Source organism: Pangasianodon hypophthalmus, chromosome 1, assembly GCF_027358585.1.
Source record: "Pangasianodon hypophthalmus isolate fPanHyp1 chromosome 1, fPanHyp1.pri, whole genome shotgun sequence".
Taxonomy (NCBI): Eukaryota; Metazoa; Chordata; class Actinopteri; order Siluriformes; family Pangasiidae; genus Pangasianodon; species Pangasianodon hypophthalmus.
Window position 1 is genome coordinate 5,858,518 of NC_069710.1, and position 21,031 is coordinate 5,879,548.

General features: G+C 38.4%; 1 protein-coding gene across 4 annotated transcripts in view; it reads right to left on the minus strand.

Moving 5' to 3' along the window:
• scn5lab (sodium channel, voltage gated, type V-like, alpha b) overlaps positions 1-21,031 on the minus strand; it is a 115,918-nt gene that overhangs the window by 23,493 nt on the left and 71,394 nt on the right. For all 4 annotated transcript variants that reach the window (XM_053234764.1, XM_053234754.1, XM_053234758.1 and 1 more), the window contains one exon: positions 6,316-6,768. In XM_053234764.1, the coding sequence (XP_053090739.1) occupies positions 6,316-6,768 (453 nt within the window). The remainder of the gene's footprint in view (positions 1-6,315; positions 6,769-21,031) is intronic.

Below are 21,031 nucleotides of genomic sequence, written 5' to 3' on the forward strand. Positions count from 1 at the left end.
GGAAATCAGAAATGACTCTGATGCACTTGTACAAGTTCCTTTCAACACACTTAGCTCTGCTTGACTCTACAGTACACAGTTATAGAAGAGAAATGATTTATAATTGCACTATCCGGTGTCACCCAGATAGTTCCCTTCTGAGTCTGGCTCTTGAGAGCAAGGTTTCTTCCTCATGTTGTCTCCCCTGTCGCCTCTGGCTTGCTCATTAGGGACAAATTTAAATCTATATCTGGATTTCTGTAAAGCTGCTTTGTGACAATATCCACTGTTCAATGTGCTATATAAATAAAATTGAATTAAGTGGTCTCTTCCAGGATGACCGCCCCAGTTCTGCCCCCCTGCACAGAGCATGAGGACTCACTGAATAGTTTTATGACAATGGAAATGATATAAATCATATGCTATGGCCTTCGCAGTAACCACATCTCGACCTGCCTATGGGAGATTTTAGAGAGTGTGCTTTAATCATCATCAAGACACCAACTGAGAGAATATTGTTGGAAGAATGGTGTTCATCACTCCAGTACAGTTCCAGAGACTTGTAGAATCTATGCCAAGGCGTATTAAAGATGTTCTGGTGGCTTGTGGTGACCAAACACCTTACTAAGACACTTTATGTTGGGTTTTCCTTTAATGTGTCTGGAAATGTATACGTGCTAATGCGTGAGAGTGAAGTTGAAGGCACTTTCCATTTTGTCATGCATGTCCCTAGTGGTTCTAATGTGAGAGAGAGAGAGAGAGAGAAAGAGAGAAGCTCATTGCAAGATGTTTTGTACCCATATTCCCAAGGCTACCATGGTGTGTTTAGTTCAGGGATACCAGGAAGGCAAAAGGCCCAGTAGTTTAGCATACAGTGAAAGAGAGAAAAGGAAGATGGGACCAACAGACCACAGCCATTGAGAGGACAAAGCAGTGGAAGAGATTAGGGGGTGCAGGTGCACTAAAAGATAAAAGAGAGAGAGGGTGTGGAGGACAGGTAAACGAAAAGATAAAAGATGTAGAGGGAGACAGAATGAGGCAGAACAGGTGTACAGAAAGATTAAAGTGAGAGAACAAATATCAGCTGGCTCAGAAACATGTCTAGTCAGGTGTGCAGGAGGAGATTGGTCACGTGCTGGAGCCGGGGAGGGTGGCCTAGATTACACTGGCTCTCTGATCAAGAATGGCTTTCTGTATGATCAGCAAAATGCAGCGCTGTTACTGGCTGTTCTTGGTAATGTTTCTCAGTTGTCATACATATCTAGAGCCTCTATTGTGGGATATGTAGTTTCCTCCATATGTAGATTTTGTACATATTTCTCTTTGCGTTATGTGTATGGCTAGTTATACATACTGTATCAATCTGCTGTTGTTTTGGTAAAGAACATCCAAAAGCCAAAAGAACATCCGGAAGTTTAGTTTCATAGATCTAAATATGGCTCTTTATCATTGCAGTTAAAGTATAATAAGTGATTATTAAATTATGTGAGTCATTAAAACAACGCTATCATTGTTCTAAAATAGCAAGCTGTTTGGCATTGTGAAGAGGATACGCTCAAGAATGGGCAAGTAAACTTGGTTGAAGTTTGAAGTTTACAGAAAGATAAATATCACTTACAATACATGTCCATATGCATGTATGTCAGATTGATCTTGATACATTTCCATTCATTTGCGTACAATTGCTCTAAGATGACCACTTGAAACAGCCTCAGGATAAAATGGTGCTGTTTATTCTCTTTCAAAAACCAGGGCAAACTTATGTTCAGTTTATGGGCTGGCAGACTAGATTTAGAAAAGAGTAGCTTTTACCCTATCTTTACAGAAAATGTCACAATGCTGTCTTTTATGCACCAAAGGGAGGCTTAAATTGCATTTGCCATGTGGAAATGTGTCTGCTGAAAAGAGTGTCATTACAGCAACTGTCTGAGCAGTCTGTACATACAATAAAGCTATACTGAAGAGTTATTTTTGAACTTCACATTTACAATAACACTTTTCTTTTAATAAAACTCCCTGCATTCATCCGTTTTTAAATAATCAGTATATGTAGTATAGAGTTTAAAACTCCCCAGTCCAGATGTGGCCTAGGTTCTTCTACCAGTCAATGAATTATAATATGTAAGGAATAAAATACGAAATATAGTTATAGGAACCTAATCAATGATGAACTGGTGTGTTTTGCGAATGATAACAGTGTTTTATGAATTAAAGAATGACACATCATAATAGTTTATACACTTTAATAGGAACACCTGTACATGTGCTCATTTATGCAGCTATCCAGTCAGCCAATCATGTGGCAACAACACAATGCAGAAATTCATGCAGATACAGGTCAAGAGCTTCAGGTGATATTCACATCAAACATCAGAATGAAGAAAAGGTGTGATCTCTGTGAGTTTGATTGTGGCATGATGTTTTGCATTGTGCTGCTGCCATATGATTGGCTGATTAGATAACTGCATGAATGTGAAGGTGTTCAAGTGTTCCTAATAAAGTACCCAGTAGTACCCAGATTGTTAATGGATAATATAAATGTATATACAATGTATATACAGATATACTGATATACTCTCTCTCTGTCTCTCTCTCTGTCTCTCTCTCCCTCTCTCTCTGTATATATATATATATATATAATTTTACTGCGGGTAGGTCGCTAACATCTAAAATGTCAGTTTACTTACTAGCATATTTGCATGTCAGCTTGCACTGTATGTGTGTGCGTGTGTGTGTGACTAAGAACTTCGCTCTGTTAGTGTACAATCATGTAAATCTGAGTGTCACTGTATGCCAGGGAGGTGTGGGTAGATCAGTGGTCTCTGTCTTTTTTTTCTCTTTGGACTCCTTGCTTCTCTAAGCAACATGACCCTTATGAAAGAGAGCAGGCCTGCAAGGGCATCTGCTTACGCAACCAGACACACGGGGGTGTGCATGAAGGAAGTTTCCAAGCACCCCGGCAGCATATTCTCTCACATCACACACACACGCCAACACGCTGAACACTGGGGAGCTCAGCCGAGGGCCAGGCATGAGCCAGGGGCAGCCAGGGGCCAATGAGCCACTGATCTGCTGATAACCACATAAAAAGAGAGTGGGTTTGTTATCTGACCCATGGAGAGCTGCTCTATACCTCTCAAGTTCAATGGGTTGCAATTTACAGACCCAATGAACTGTGTGTATGTCAAGGTGTATCAATTGCATCAATTAGCATTTGATATGTTACCATCTACCAGCATAACAATGTGGTTTAAAATAGAGTCTGATGTTAATTTAGATTTGCAACATGAAAACAGTTTTAATGGCACTGCAGAATGTGTGTTTCACGAGATAAATCCGCCTCAATCATTTCACAGTCCATTCCAGGTGGGGGTGAGCGAGGGAGAGGCTCTGGACCAAATAAATGGACAAATAATTCTTTCCAGCAAGGTACACTGAAATGAGACAGCTATTTTTTCTTTTTTTATTAATTTGTTTATTTATTTATTTATTTAGGGGTCAGGAGCAGTGTCTGCTCAAAGTAAAATGACTTGGGAGGAGGCAAAAACACAAAACAGGAAAAAAAAAATAGCCTTTCTGCGTGGGTGTTCAGAATTGCAGTTCATGTGGAGTGAAAGCTCTTGTCTGCCTGATAGCCACTTATTAGGCTCCCTCTGCGTGGCTCTCTTTCTCCAGGAGAGGAGAAAGCTGTGTACTGCCCTGGAGGTACAGAGTGGGCAAGATAGAAAGGAAGAATGAAAAAGGAGAAGAATCCTAAGCTAAATCGGCTGCACTATAGTGAAGCTCTTTGTATCGCAGCAAAGGGTGATTAGGGGTTGAGTTTAAATACACACTTTGTTCCACATCGTTGAGATTTGCGGTCATCTTGATGCTATTTGCTGCTATTGTGCACGAGCCACATGGTGAAAAGGCGACTAATGAATTAGCCTGTTTGGAATTAGGCAGAGTGATGTGGTTAATGCCTCTACTTACTTCACTGAGCACTTTGAGTGTCTCAATATGCTTGAATGTAATGACATCTGTTGTAGAGCAGTGTATATAATGACAATATGTTCAGATATCATAAAGCTTTTCTAGTTGAAAGCTGAATCAATTGCTATAACTGTGTTATTGTACTTCAATCATCAATTTTTTTTCTGTAGAAAAAAGAGAAGAGAATCCATGGACCTCCTCAGTACAGATTTATTTTATACATATAATCCATTTATGAAATATCCAAATATTATGTACGTTATTTAAATGTATACAGTAATATTTTGGCTATTTATTTCAGGGAAATAAAATGTTTTATTCCTGAACTTTTAACTCACAGAACACATTTTTAATTAGTTTTTATTACGTCCAAGTTGATATTATTAATAGGCCTACATGTTTTTGATTTATTTAGTTTTGTATTAAACCCATTTAATTTAAGTGACTTAATATTTATTTATCAATATAATATAGTTATTATAAGAGCACAGTAAGAAATATAATAACTTTGATAATAGTAAGTTGTGATTTCCATCAATGTGAAAAAAAACCCAAAACAAACAAAAAAAACTATTGTGCTCCCACTGGCTATGTTGCACAGGTTCTTCTCGCTATGGTCCCTGTAGTCCACTTTGAGAATCATGGGATTAGAAGATTTGAAATGAAGATTTTTTTTTTTTTGCATATATGTAGACAGATTCAATTGAGATTCAATATATGCCTGTCTTTTGTCTTTGACAGATCTAGAGAACTAACAAACAACAATAAGCCACTATCCTGTTTCCTGAGCCACTTATTGTCCATGGAGCAGGTGGCCAAAAAGCAATATAGTCAAATCAGGGAAACCTGACCTGTTGATAAGCATCAGTCAATAGCATGTTAGGCAAACAGATATCAGGTGGGGATGTGTGGTTTATTTGTTTCCAGCCAGTCTGATAATGACCCTACAACTGGAAGAAAAGTTGTGATGTGGTGTTTGAATAGAGTCTGCTCATTGTTGAGTAATATTAAATTCATTTCAAGAGCATCTAATGATTTGACTTGAATGCGATTCGAATGAGAATGGATTAAAGAGCATTATGTGTGGTGCCTCCCAGACTGGTGGTACTGTTGTTCAACCAATATGGCCAGTCTGTGACACATCCTTTCATCCTTAGATCACATACATCCTTTTATTCTACTGAGAACATCTGTGTGAAAATAGGTAGGAAATGGTCATTTAAAAACGAAACGGCAAACTTCATAATAGCAATCAAACTTAGAGCACTTGTAATAAATTAAAAGCCATTAACTAACGTGGGCATCAGACTTCCTAGTGCTTTGCAGGTGTAATGTGGAGTGGCTCTCACCTGCGTGCCGGGGTGGATTTCAGTGTGTCAAGTGCACTCAGCATCCACCAGCCACGTGGTGAAGAGGCGACTAATGAATTAGCCGGTTTAAAGTCTGGAATTAGTCCAGTGTGGAAAGCACAAACGTGGGATGTTCAACAGAATGCTGGGGTCAAGGCACCTACTTAATTCACTGAGGACTTTCAGAGTATCATTATACATGGGTTTCGATGGTCTGATGAAACGACATCTGGTAAATGGCAGTGTAGTCAATGATGTATGAATAGTCTAAGTGCTTATGGTAAGACCAGTAAAATTATTCCCCATTATACCACAACACTGTTGAATTCCCAACCACAGGATTATATTCATGCACTCCTTCTAATATGGTATCGTTTCTTAGTAATAGCTAATTCATAGGAACTTGTATGGCAGATACTCGACATAATAGACTGATAATTAATGGATTAAAAATGTGTTGTTCTTCACCAAAAACAGTATAAAAATTGGTGATATGGTGAAGCTTTCTGTAAGGAGATTTTTACATTCATTTTTATTATTATTTTACAGTTATAGAAGGAGTCTCCACTGTTAGCATTTTGTAACAGTCAACAAGCTTTCCACCAAAGGACAGTCTTCAGGACAGAGGACTTTGTGCCTCCCGGTTTCCCGGTAACATGACAAGCTGTGTTTTTTTGTCTTATAATTTCAAGAGAGAGAAAAAAGAGCGGCTGGTGATGGTTTATAGCTATTAGAATGTAAGTGTTTTAGGTATGTGAACTATAAACTGAAAAAAGTATAAGGTGTAGTTCATTCATTTATTAAAAAGTAATCATTGGCAAATTGCTGTGGCGTAACGGGAATAAAAAACCATCTATAGTTGATTATTTTCCTATAGGAGCACACCCTGAAGTGTTTTATTCCTTACTTAACAAAACTGGCCTGCCTATCTAAAATGCACACTGGAACCCCAATACAGTTGAATATGTACACACTTTCTGAAGATCATGTATCATGTATCGTATATCTTACTCACCGGTTTGGTTTCTGCTTCCTCCTCTTCATCAGAGCTCTCACTCGCTTCCTCATCATCGTCCTCCTCCTCCTCTGGAAACTCTACATCCGACTCTCCAGGCGCAATAGGCACGCTGATGGTCAGGTTGGGGTTGGTCATGTAGCTGTCATCTGGAGAGGCGCACTTATCTCCAGTGCGGCCAATGACCCCTGCTGTGCCGTTGCCCTCGGCCCTCTGGGCCTGCTGGCTGAGCCTCTTCAGCTTCAGCATAGCCTTTGCCTCTTTGGCCTTCTGCCTTCTCCGCTTGAAGTTGCCATTGAAGAAATCACACAGGGCCCGGCGCAGCCACAGGATCCCTCTTTGGATGCGACCTATTGCAATTTGCAGGTTGTTCAGCTCACCGTCATCGTCCGGCGCTGACAGGTTGTCCGCACTGAAAGAGCTGAGCAGCAGAGCCAGGAAGAGATTCAGAACCTGAAGAGAAAGCAGATCCAGGCACATTACACACCAAAACAATATCATTACAATGGGATATTAATTTCTGTCTCAATTGCTTCAACAGTTCCTTCAAAATTGACCAGTACAAAATCCAAGGTACAGATGGACCTAAGCTAAAGTCCATGATAAGGAGCTTGGCTTTACTATGACCATAGGCATTTCAGACAGGCCTCTAAGTGCTAGCAGCAGTGATAGCATTGTTAAACAGCAGGTGGGAAAAGGGGGAGCTGTTGTAAATGTCATGTCCAACTTTGACACTCACACAGGGAGCCATGTTCAATAGTGAACCGTGTGTACATAGGTGTGTGTGTGTATGTGTGTGTGTGTGTGTGTGTGTGTGTCTATGGAGGGGGCAGACTTTGATTAGGCAGACACAGCAACCACATCCTCTATGGTGTTGCTTTGGTAATCAAACGATAACTATGCATGCTGTTCCAATTTCCTCTCAGTAATTATGCACAGTTATGAATGAAAGCTACCTACGAGAACCATTAAATTAAACAATATGAAGCTGGGGCTTGCCTGATAGTCCAATTGCTATTGTAAGAGGTTAATAGTTAAAAAAAATTCACAAAGCAATCAAATGTAGAAATAACTGATGTTTAACTAATAATTTTACAACATAAAATATGGTTTCATTTTAAAGATTGTAAGAAACAAAAAAACACGCCTTGCAGCTACGAGCTCTCTGTATTTAGTCCCTGTTTACAGACCATCTATGAGTCCGTCTTTGAATGGTAAAATCTGAAATAGTACCCTTCTTAATCTTTTTGTGTTTTTATTCAAAAGTAAAGGGAACATGCGTGCCACATTCTCACAGCTATGTGGTCCTCGTTTGGGCCAGTCCTCCCCTCCATAAGCTACGCTAAATTTCCTAAGCCAGACACAGAGTGAAACGCTGTATAACACACCATGTGGCCAAACAAGCTTAATTAAAGTTCTCCTGTCTGTGAAAGAGGGCTCAGGTGCCCTACTGGCTACCCGGGGGCTGCGGCCGTTACCATGGCACCGCGTTGCTTTGGTCACCTCCACAAAAGCAGATCTGCGCTCGTGTGGTCTTATGCAATACTCTCATTGTGTGGTTGCTTTAGTCACAGGTTATCGCTACAGCCAAGGGAATGTGTCACTGGAAGCAAGAACAACATCCATTTAAAAATGACTGTGCATTAAACAAGGGCCTTCAAACCAGAGTAGTATGATTGTCTTAAAAATAGTACTTCCTGTTATATAGATAAAGAGGCACGGTAAGACAAAATGCAGAGTTAACCCCTTTTCTCTTCTTTTTCCAAGTTGTACTTACAAGGAAGAACAAATTATTTTTTAATGAGACACCTAGACGTTTAAAGTGACAAAGACATTAGTAGTATCTTCAGAAGAGAGAATAAGAGCAGAGGGAATTCACAGCTTAACGATGCCCAGAGCTGTAGTGTTGCTCTTGTTAAACAAGACCTTTTTAGGTTATTAAGACTTAACCAATCCTCCAGAACTCGCCACTAATACTGCAACTTTTGGACAATTAGGAAAAATACTGAAAGAAAAAGAAAAGATGTTGCATGGAGTGCATGGCTGCCAGTTCCTCTCCGTCACGGTGGGCTGTACAGAGAGGGCAAACCAGACCCCCCACCCCCACTATGCTGGACTCAGTGTGAGTCTCTCAGTGTGAATTTCTCACTGGTGCTGACAGAGGGAATTAGAAGCCTGAGTCCCCTATTTTCTGCCCCACTGACCAGAACACAGATGCTCCAGACTCCAGGCTGATCAGAGTGAGTCTACCTGGTGACAGCTTACTCACAGAGACACCTGCTTACTTTACAATACCACTTTTCATTTATTTTAAACATCAGTTATATTTACTTTGTTATTCCTAGTTTCTAGAATGCTACATTAGCATAACTCATTGATAACTCATTGAACTCTCAGACCAAAATATCATGGAGGATTATTTTAAGCAGTGGAATCGGGGCTTTAATTTAACATTACATGAGTCCTTTTTAAACTGTAAGTGTAATTGTAAAAATAAAAAACCATTAGGGCTTTTGGAATGCCATAATAAGCACCATATCCAGATAAATATCGGACACTGTTATAGCATTTTAGATGCTATAATAATTTCAAGTTATTAATAATTAAATCATTTGAAGACATAGATATACACATACAGAGCCTCCATATAGGTAAACTAGAGCTTCGGTTAAGGCTACTGTAATGTCACTGTAAAGTTAATTAAAACTCAAAGATGGTCTGTAGGTAAATCATTTAAGCCCTGTCTTGGTCAGATAATCATCTAGAGATATGGTACTGAATAAAAGTTTCCTATGTAAATGGCTCACAAGCTCCTTTTACTTACAGAAAGATATAGAGTACTGCTAGTGTGGGTGGCTTCAATTACTTCTCAAATCTCTTCTTATTTCCCTGCCATTTTCAGAACAGCAATTTCTCTAGAATTTTCATTCCTGGTAGCTATTTGTAAAACATTCCTTACATTACGTCGCGGTCCCTCCAGAGTGCACACACTAAATGCGGTAGGACTGTGTTCAGTACAACGGAGAATTAGGTTCAAATCCCAGCTGTGCTATATTATGTTCATGGCTGCACGTTCCAGAACTTGTGACAAGCCATAATCTCAATGGGAGAAAAGGACAGCAGAGTCCCTCCGTTGTACTAAGTGCAGTTAAGCATCCACATTACAGGAATGAGCGTAGTGTTCTCCTTTGAGAGTGTAGAGGTGCTCAGTGTAAATACTGCTGCATGACCAGCATGAAGAGATATCATGTGTTACCAGATGGTACGGTAAATGCAAAGAAATGACTACAAGTAAATGTAGAATTAAATCATTTCTAATCCCACTTTCTGGTGACACCCAGAAGAGCTGGGTCTTCTCAAGTTTTCTTCCTAGTGTAGCATCAGGGAGTTTTTCAGCATGGCCTCCAGCATTCGCCTCTGGCTTGTTCATTAGAGATCTAAATCTACGTTTGGATTTCTGTAAAGCTTCTGTGTGACGATGTCTATTGTTAAAAGTGCTATAAAAATAAAACTGAATTGAATTTAATGGACTAGAAAAAAATACATGAACAAAAATGTACATGAATTCCTCAATAAATAGGACTTGAACAGACATTGGCTGGTGGCTATAATGGGCTCTTTACGTCTAACAATGGTAACTGAGAGGGTCGTGAATGTGCAGGGAGAACCTCCTGGGGCAACGTGTATTGTTCTTCACTAATGCATTAAATGTGGACCTTTCCAAAGATGGCATCATGCTGAATGCATTAAACCCTGAGTCACAAACCCCAGCCCTAATACAGGGATGCTTAATAAACCCACATATTGAAAGTTCATTTAATCTGCTCCTCAGGACACTGACCAACAAACACAGCATTATCACATTATATAGCTGAGTAAATGGCAGAAATGTGCTACTGAGCAAGTAATACAGCAAATCTTATATTGTGGCATGAAAACATCTAAAAGAATCCTACTCTTTCTCAGTACGTAGTCAATAATCAGTAATGTCACATGTATTTGTTTGTAGAATAGATGGGTGAAAAATTAAAGGAAAAATCAATATAATGTTAAATGCACAGATTCTACAAGTCTCTGGATCTGTACTGAAGGGATGAACACCATTCATGAACACCAAAAGATATTCCCTCAGTTGGAGTTTTAATGATGGAGGTGGTGAGCTCTGTTCAACACCTCACTCCAAAATCTTCCATAGGTGTTCAATGAGATCTGGTGACTGTGAAGGCCACAGCATTTGATTTATATTATGTTCATCCTCATCAAACCATTCAGTGAGCCATCATGCTCTGTGGATGGGGACAGGGTCATCCTGGAAGAGACCACTCCCATCAGGATAGAAAAAAATGTTTCATCAGAGGATAAAGGTGATCAGTCAGAAGAACTTTGTATTGATTTTCAGTGATGCTTTCCTTAAAGGGGACAAGTGACCCCAGCCACTCAGTAAGTAAAGAAATAAAAATGTTAAGAATTACATTAGAAATTGATAACTCAATAAATATATGAAGAATATAAAATATACACAAATAAATGCATGCATTTTTTTCCCTTTTCATTAAATCATTGGTTTATCCATTTCCTTAATCATTAATCTTTGTATTCAGTTTGTCACCCAATTGGATGTGCTTCCTGTATTTCAGGGTTTAAATTATGGTGTCATGGAGGTCACGTTTGTTTAACAGAATCGAAAACCAATAGGCTTGTTCTGATACAGCTCATTGGCTTCACGATGGCCAAAGTGTCTGTAAAACTAATGTGTTTAGTTCATGAAGGCATGATCATTATTGGTTTCTTGTTTGGAATGAACCCTATTACCTAAGCTGTGGCCCAGGCTGATTATTCCACACAGATATGTATAAAAATGCTATATGGCACAGTTTAATCTCACTTGGAAAACGCTAACTTAATAGTTTACAACTATAAAAAACAAAGTGATAAAATATGGCAAGATACGACACTATTTACAAAATAACCACGATGTTTTAATGTCTAGGAATCCACGTCATTGTTTTTCTACTCTGTCTCCTCCTCCCACAACAATGAGGAGTGCCCTTTTCCGGCAAAGCCAAGGCCCTTACAGGGAATAAATCACGGCCTGACCACCAGCGTGGCATTTCAATATGTGAGATGGCTCCCCTCCTCCTCTTCTTTTCATCCACTGGCCTTGGACCCCCAACAACATCACCATATTAGATATCTGAGGGCTTGCCTTTGCTCCCTTGTTTCATTAGGCTGTGATTTATTTCATCCATTTCAACTGGAAAAAAATAATATCAATCGCTCTGATGCAATTCCACCTGATCCCAACCCATTTACCTAATTGGGCCAGTTAGTTGCTGGATTTGATGCAGCTCTCACTCTTGATGAGTTACGCACAATTTGGGGAGATCCACAAGCTCTACTGGATTACTGTGTAGCCCAATAAAGCCAAAGCATGCTAGAAATCGAAGGCAGCATCCATTGAATCAGACTGAGAAGAACAGCCCCTCTGATTACAGTGTCTATATGTGAATAATAGCCCTCTTTGTCAGTATACAGATTAAAGAGGAGAGGAATGAGTGCAGGCTGATTTGAGAGACACAGGGAGGTGGAGGAGGAGGCTGGCCAGATGGAGGAGGTCAACTAGGGATGGACAGAAAAACACACAAATTAGGTATGTTCAAGACGCCAGGGGGGCGTGACAAACCCGAGACGTGCTGAATGGCTGAGACATTATTTAGCCAGAGAGTCATTTCCTCAGATATCTCATCTCTCTCTCTTTCTCTCTCTCTCTCTCTCTCTCTCTCTCTCTCGCTCCCCGATTCACTCCACTGTTACCTGAGCTGTCATTTCAGCTGTACAGGTTTGAACAGATTTGAAATTTACGCTGAATGCCTATTGCCATTCAGAGTCCAAAGTCCATTAACAAGATCATTTTTTATTCAATTGGTTAGGAAAAACATACACTTGTTAAAGCTACAATATGTACAATTTTGGAATTTCTCCCTCTCTGGTAGAAGAATGCTATTGCGAGCTAGTTGTGAAAGAATATTTCATAATGTATGTTGTGCTGCATTGTTCTACCCCACATCCCCATATCTGAAGGCTGTGAGAGACAAATACACATTCAGCTGTATGCTAGGATGCCTATATAGCATAGACACAATTGGTTTCCCAACATACTACATCATTTTAAGTGTTAGATTAAAAACTTTATTGTGCACATCAGACACAATCACTGTCACAATTTCTGAGTACTAAATGAGAGCACAAAACCATTTGCTTTAACAAAGAGCTAATATCAGGTGTTTTGAGTTTTCAGTTCGATCCACCTTGCTGTGTTTGTGAATCGTCAATCCATTTGTGCTGCGGTCTGTGTTCATTTTGTGTTTATTCTGATTATCACGGACAATCTTTCTCAAAAAATAGTTGAAGAGAAAAGCCTTCTCTGTTAGGATGCCTGCGGCTCTGTGTGTACCGGGGCAAGTCTTTGGCTCTACTTCTTTCAGGCATGATGATGTGGACTATGCTGGTGTATGAAGTGCGAGTTCGAAACCTCCAGTCGATGCAAGCCCAACAGCTCTGACTGTGAAATACTATTACAGGATTTCCAGGGAGACTGACAGAAGCTCAGCAACATCATATTTTAGAGAATATTTTCTTCCATCACTCAATAATGTGTTTATTTCCATTTTTTTAAACAAAAATCACACACTGTAGCTTTAAACTGGTTTATATTATTCCTCACTAATAAGTAAAAAGATTATCTACTCTATTATTTAATAAAAGCAGTAGCAATCATAACACATAAGGCATTGATCATTAATCATATAAACTGTGTCAGTAACAGGTTTACAATATGAAAAGATAACAGTGACTAACACTGTTATGAGCATCCATACTAACAATTAAAAAAACAAATTTTGTGATATTTTAATTTCATACCATTTTTAAAAAGTTTTATTATTGAAAAAAATGTATTAGATGTATTACTAACACCAACTTTAATACCAACATGTCTTGGTAATGGTTGGTTGATTTTTGGATCCTGTTGTTATAATTAGGTCATTTTTTTGATTAAGGTGACAATTAAATCTAATGCAATGTTAATATGTTTTTCAAAGTCAGAATTTCTAAACATAACTGATCATACTGCCAGTGTTATGCTAAAAAAAAATCAGAATAAAAAAATCAAGATGATCAGATTCGATACAACAGTAGGACATATTAATTAAGATGAAAAAACAAACAACCCAAACCACAGTTAATGTTCAGTAGGGCAGTATTCCACCATGTGGATTATGTGGGTTAGTGGTTAGTGATAAGAGCATTTAGCATCCAAAGAGCTGCAGGTCCAAGTCCCAGCACAGGGGAAATAATTCCACTGGTGGCGTACCAACATTCAAATAATAACTGCCATTTTTAGCTCCAGGGACTGCAGTGGGAAGGAGCAGGGCGGGGAGGGGAGGGGAGACTCGTCGCAACTTCAGCACATAACACTAAAGGCTGATTTTAAGGAACTTTAGAAACACATGAATAACTTCTTCTGCTACTTTGAAGCTGCTTACACTTAAAATATAGTTATTATGTAGTTGTGGATCTTATCCCTGAATGTGAAAGATACATGTACTGAAAAATGAAGAACAAATAGTATAAAATTCACCCTGTAATATAACTTTCTGTTTTTGGTTATCACCTTTTTGAGCATAACAGAAAATAATTCTTTTATCAAGCTACAGCTGCCAAGATCATAATGCAGTATACATTATGACATTTTTTTAACGAGATCTAAAATGTTTTAAATAAAAAAAGTTAAGAGGTATACAGCTTTGCACTATAAGGATTTGTATTTTCTTAAATAATACAATTTATATTTTTTCCATGTTTAGTTTTTTCAACCATATTCAAATATGCCTAACTATATATATATAGTTATATAGTTATATATATAGAAATATATATATATATTTCATTAACATTTCATCAACAGGCAAATTATATACTTTCAGAACTGAAATTTCTTCTTCTCTAAGTGTTATTCTTCAGGTTAATAACTTACTAACTTTCCCACCATTTGGCAACAGAGCAATAAATATATAAATAAATAAATAAATAAATAAATAAATAATTCATATCAGTAACTGCTTTATCCTAGTTAGGGTTGCTGTGGATCTGGAGTCTATCCCCGAAACAATCAAAATGAAAAATGTACATATTAAAGATATCAGGCACAATGACCTCAAGTCTTAAGGTGTCTCTGGGCAGATGTGCCATGCAGATGTAAATAGCACTGAGTATAAGCCTCCTTTTGATCCTTTCCACCAATAAGGTGGAAGGAATCAAAGAAAAACCTCGAAATTACTCTTAAATCAGCAGGAAAGAAAACTTTGGCTAACACACAGTAAATTTAGTCCAAGCACTGTAGCTGCTTTTGCATTATATGGTGTGGTAGAGCTCTAAAACCCCTGCTGCATGGATGACTTACTCTTGGGTGAGCAGAACTGTGTAATTACATATGATTAACCTGTGGGAGACGCCCCCGGCACGCTGCTCATCCTCCTGGGAGCTGGTCTGCCAAACCCGCGCAATCAGAGCAACTACACAAGAAGCAAAACTTCAGCTTCATACTTTACTCTGTACCTAACCTTTATGTTCCCCAGTGAGTCACAGATAAATGATGCTGTACTTTTTATCCTGTGAGGGTACATAGCTGATCTTTCTAAGCTCACATCATGCTGTTGTGATGCAGGGCATTTTTGGTGGTCTAAAAATAGTTAGTATAAACTCACAAAATTCTGACACCAAAAACCTTCAGAAATCATCAGCTCAGTCCACTTGTTAGCACTACTTAACAATTTGAGTTATTATTAATAATGGTGGAAATCTGAAATATTGTGGTGATGGTATATGTAGGGAATAAAACATTTCAGGATGTGCTGTTATAGGAAAATAATCAGTGATGTGCTGGTTTGATGACATTAACATCCTGGAGTTGATTATTCTCCAATAACAGCACAAACAGAAGTGTTTTATTACTGGTATTTGGAAAAGCCCTGCTGTTTGTGCTAAATTTATATGGTGATATGAGCCTAAAACACTGGCAATAAACCTACAAAATAGAGGAGGTGGAGGAGTTGCTTCAGCTACAATGTGATAATAGTCGACTTCAACACTAAAGGCAGCAAATGAAAACCTTTTTGCCTATGAATAGTTCCCATTATTCTCTAATTAAACACAATTATTCATACACTTCCTTTATGTTTAGTCATTTGACACATGCTCTGATCCTTCCATGTAATCCATACTTATAACTAATTATCTTATAAGTAATTATATGTGGGGACGACAGATTGACTTTTTTTAGTAATGAGGTAGTGTGACAGCTAGTCTAACCCTGCGTTCACTGTGACCATTCTGTATGTGTGTGACACAGAGCTGCGATTTCAGCATCAATGGCAAGCAACAAAGCAATGTGAGAATTAGCTTGATTAATTCCTTGGTCCTATCATATGGTGCGTGTAGTAAGACATTTTTTTCTGTCATATACAACCTCACATTAAATGTTAAGGATACTACAAAATAAAACAAAGCTTGTAAGGAAGCTTCAGAGACCACTAGTAAAAAGCTAATACAAAATACATTCTGATATATATGTTCTGAAAGCAACAAGCACATCATCATTATAGCTTTCTGTCAAGATGTTTGTACAGCTTGGTATTTCAAAGTAATTTAAATATTGTTTTCAATTAACAAAAAGGAAATAGCAGCATTATTGAGTCAGAGAGAAAAAAAATTACTCGAAAACATGGTGTTCCTAAGCAGCTATGAGTCACTCAAGGAAAACCAGTAAATCACAGTCAGAGCTGTTCGGGTGGGATTTGACAGGGGTTTTCGGCTTACTATCACAGTGCTGAGAAGCCACAGAAATTATCAGAGGAAGCTGTGCATGGAAGATTTCCTTAAACGCCCCTCACAGGTATTCTCTGCAGCACCACTACTCACAACCCAAGTGAAAAATCCAGCTGGGTCTGAAGCTACCAGCCACCAAATCACAGACCAAGCTGGTCAAACTGGTAGACCATCTTTACCAGCTGCTAAGTTGTTAATTGTTTATTAATTGACTATATATATATATATATATATATATATATATATATATATATATATATATATATATATATAGGAATGGCAGCTCAGGCATACTTACAACAACCATGTATACAGGAATATTCTGATGTCTGTACACATATAAACATCATAATCGTAATACGGCTGCAACCTGAATATAGACCTTAAATGGAATTTGATGTTCGGGTAAATGTAGCTATTGTCAACCAGTTGAAATTGTGCTAGCCAGGCAGGTAATGTTAGCTAAACAGTTGGCTAACAGTTTGTATTTACCTGTATTTATCTGTATTTTTGTACTTCAAACAGGAGACAGAGAGTTTCTCAAAGTGTATGCGTGCCTGCTAGTAGCTAATGGTGTGTCTTTAGTATTGTTCTACTCCAAAATTGGGTCTTTCAGTTGAGGCTGTGTCAAATTAGTGTCCATAGCTGTCTGCTTTGTATTTTAGATAGTACGCTAATGACAAGCGATCAGTTTGCTAATGGTGTCATGATGCTGCATGAAAGCCAAATTATGAGTCATTATTGTTTTCGCACCTATCTAGCCACTATCACCAGGCACTTTACAGTTTTGTTTGTTCTGATTCATAGCTTGCTGCAGTTACACTGCCTTCTCATAGCTAACATGGCTAACATCACTGTCAGCTGTTGAACTGACTTACAGCTAATGATTAGCCCAAAACATTTGCATAGTACTTGGTAACTCTGATAGTCACATTAGATGGACAAAAAGATGTTTTTAATCATCATAACGTTTCTTTAATAATGAGAAAATTCTTCTTGAATATTTGAGCTGTGTTCCAAACCGGATAATACAACACTAGGTAGCATGTTAGTAGGCCAATAGTGTCATCAGTCCTTGAATATCCATTGACTTGCCACTCACAATCATCGGTTTAATCTGTGTGGGGGGGAAGGGGATGCCACACAATTCACATTATGTTCACACAAATGTTCCTCTGTGAGTTGTGTGTAGTAACATTCTTCTGCCAGAGAGGGCTTCAGATCCCAAATTTACACACTATCACTGTAAGACCAGGATGAAGACAAAATGCTGTTTACATCTGATCCTTTTAGTCAGTACAATTCCCTGATACAATGTTAGATCAGCCAACAACTGAAGAAATATTTTACTTTATATAATTTAGATTGGACATGTTTAAGTTTTCTTTCAGCTTGGTTTTATCTACAAATACCCTTTCACACTCATTCCATTAACAGTGATCAGGTCTAACTGATGCACATATATAATTTCACTTTTCTTTGCATTTATAAATAAAGGTATTGGTCCAGAAAGAATTTTGAGCTTTATCACTGAAAGGCAAGTGTTATCTGCCAGCTGACCAGCAAGCACCTTTTTTGATGCTTTCAATTCCTGAATGTTGGAGAATGTATAAATTAATGAGTGCAACTGCTAAAAAAAAGAAGTAATGGGGGATATGGCAACACATGTGGACATCTTTTTTGCAAACTAAAGCATGTTGAGGTTCTATAAGTTGCAGAAAATTAGTTTTCCCTTCATATATAAAGTCTATATAGGCTATTATGTGTTTGTCAGTAAACAATGTGCAGTCAGTGGTGGTTAGACAAAAGCAAGCTTGCCTAGTCTTGTTTTGGATGATCAGATAGGAAATTAGGAAAAGCTGTAAGGTTCCTATTACACTTCATTATTATTCAAATGAATATAGTCTCTTTACCTGGTGTTGATAGGATTGGTAGCACTCCTGTATGCGTATTGCATTAGACCAGCGTTTCCCAAACCAGTGCTTGGGCCCCATCAGACTCGCAACACACATGAAGCAGGTACTCAGTGTTCTCAAAGGCATAGGTGTGTTGGGAGCTGGGAAGGGGTGAAAATGTAAAACGTTTGGGGCAGGAAGACCCTTTTAGGAGATACTGCATTAGGCACATTGATGGCTACATGCATGGCCTGACACAGTAAAAGCACCCAGGCAGTTTGTGAGGAGCTAGTCATTTATCTACATAGCCACTACTGATGTGTACATTGTATGTTGGGGAAACATTTTCATGCACATTCCCAAAATGAAATGCCATTCTTTGTTTTCCACCATGTATCATAGGCACCAGCTCAGATAATTCCCATTAAACATGTGAGCTAAATGCTGTGCTTTGGAAAGGACAATACCTGTTAGAGTATAATACCAGGTGTGTCACCTGTCATAGCATCCGTTTTTTGGTCTTCTCTACTAACGTTACCCTTTCAAAGTGGCCAAATGTTATTTGTTTTCAATGACAGCTGGCGATTTAAAGTGTCCTAAACTAGCATGCTAAATAGTATGGTAAAATAGTACACCCCTAATGGTAGCAGGTAACCTATGACAGTGTGCAATTTTGACACACTATTTAGTGCACTGGTATGTGGTTTGGGACTCAGCCAGTGACAGAAGTGAAATTCATTCTCCGGCTACTCGCCATGCTGCTAGGGGCTTGAAGTGTTGACTGTTTGAATAGTGCTTTTATCGTAAATAGATGGCAGCGAATGTGAAGAGTAACTGTTGTTTTCGGCTCATTCTGATACTAACAGACTTCATGGATGCTCATTTGTGCACATAATTTTCTGTAAGTATTTTTTTTTTGGATAATACATCAATTTGTGGAGGGCAGGACATCTCAAGACATCTAGTTTATGAAATTGTATGACATCACAAATTTGTAACCTGTTATACCTGTTATAATAGAAGAATTTCATAAGTTGGTGCCTATGCCATGCACTGGTATGGTATTTATGTCTGTTTCTGCTTTATAATTTGGTAATATTTTTGAAAAAAAAAAAGTATACTATTTATTGAAATACTATTTTAATAAATAAAACATTCAACATACAACTTTCAAGTTAGAACATTCTCTCTGCCTTAGAGGCAAGTATGCACCTATCTTAGATGCACTTTTGTAATTAATAATCATAATAAACCATTTATAATTTTGTAAATACCCAAATACCCAACAGAGAGGGAGAGACTGCACTTCCATGCCATCATTGCACTAAGCGCAATAAAACCGTGCACTGAAGCACGGAATCTTCCAGTCCACTTGAGGCCTTTATAATGAAATAATGCACTCCAGAAAACATCAAGTGCCTATGATAGCTAATGATGCCATTTAGCTAGAACACATGAGGAGCTCACTGATAGTAACGCATACTCCTGGAGCAGAAGCCCTCAAGACAGGTGGTAGAATTGTATCAGGAGAAGCTCTGGCAGCTCCTCAATAATGTGCTGTTTCAGTTTAGAAATGGGGAAGATTTAATTTATAGCAAAGAAATAGGTAAGACTATACTAATAAACTGTGCATTAAGACTGTTTGACATTTAAGATTGTTGTGTAACCTGGGTGAGTAAAAGGTGGAGGATTGTATTTGAATCTAATTTGTCAGGGAAATGTAGATCTCTGGTGGCAGGGGGTGCACAATTCTAACATTAGGCTATGACAGTAGCCAGCCAAACACAGCTCTGGGGCAGGCTTACAACTCTCTACATGCATGCAGCTCTGTTTTTTGACATGTGGATGATTGGACAGAATGTCAGATGTCTTTTTGTAAGTGTTACAAAAAAAACAGATGTACATCTACAGCTATAAATAAGCAAGCAAAGATAGTAGACTCTGAGCTCTGTCTTGATAGTGCTCAATAGTACTGGCTCTCTAACAGCCTTGGCAAAATCTAGATAGATATTTCCCAAGACGTTCCACATGTTCAAACAGTGTACAGTACTAAAGAAGAAAGAAGATAAATCCAATTCATAGTTGTTCCATTCAAGCTCCACAAGTCTAAACATTTAGACTTGTTTAGCTGTGTAAGAAAGATACCTGGGGCTGTTGCATTTATCTAAGCATCCACCTTCTCAATTTTCACCCCCCAATAAAAATAAAAGACATGACAATGCCTATCTAAGCCATTTAAGCCTAGCAGTTTCAAAAATATTTAACTGAGTGAAACGTGCAAAGGCTGCACGCAAACAAAGATTTGAACACACCCCTTAATTTGTAACGTAGATCACCATGTGACTGTATGACCTCATCACACAGGTAGCTCTGGTTTTGGGCATCTCACTTCGCTGCAGATGAGAGCCAAAGACAAACCTAGCGAGTCCCACAGACCACACACTATAAATAGAGCATTATCTATGCAACACAACATAGGCAGCTGACCAGGGTTATCAGACTGTACCTTTCTGAGACAACAGGTGGTGAATGTGTCAGTCAGCCAGTAAGGGGGCGAGTGATAGCAGCCGTAGGTAAACACGCACCTCATCACTCTTAATTCTCCCAATCCCTAACGACAACTGTGTGATGAAATGGAGATTCTCAAAATGAAATAAAATTGCTGTTGAATTCAGATATTAAGTTTTTGATGTTAATTACCCTGAGTGCAGTTTTGACCAAATTTCTGTTACACACATACATTGTAATATTAATACATCGTATTAATAATATTTCTTTAGATGGTATATTTAACCATATATTACTGTCATTAAAGAAGCTTAAGCTCCACGCACTTGGCACAAACACATCATGTCATATATTCCTGAAAAGCTTGTTCCTTGATTATATATGTCAAGTTATGTGTCATTATGATTTAAATGTCATTTAATTTAAAT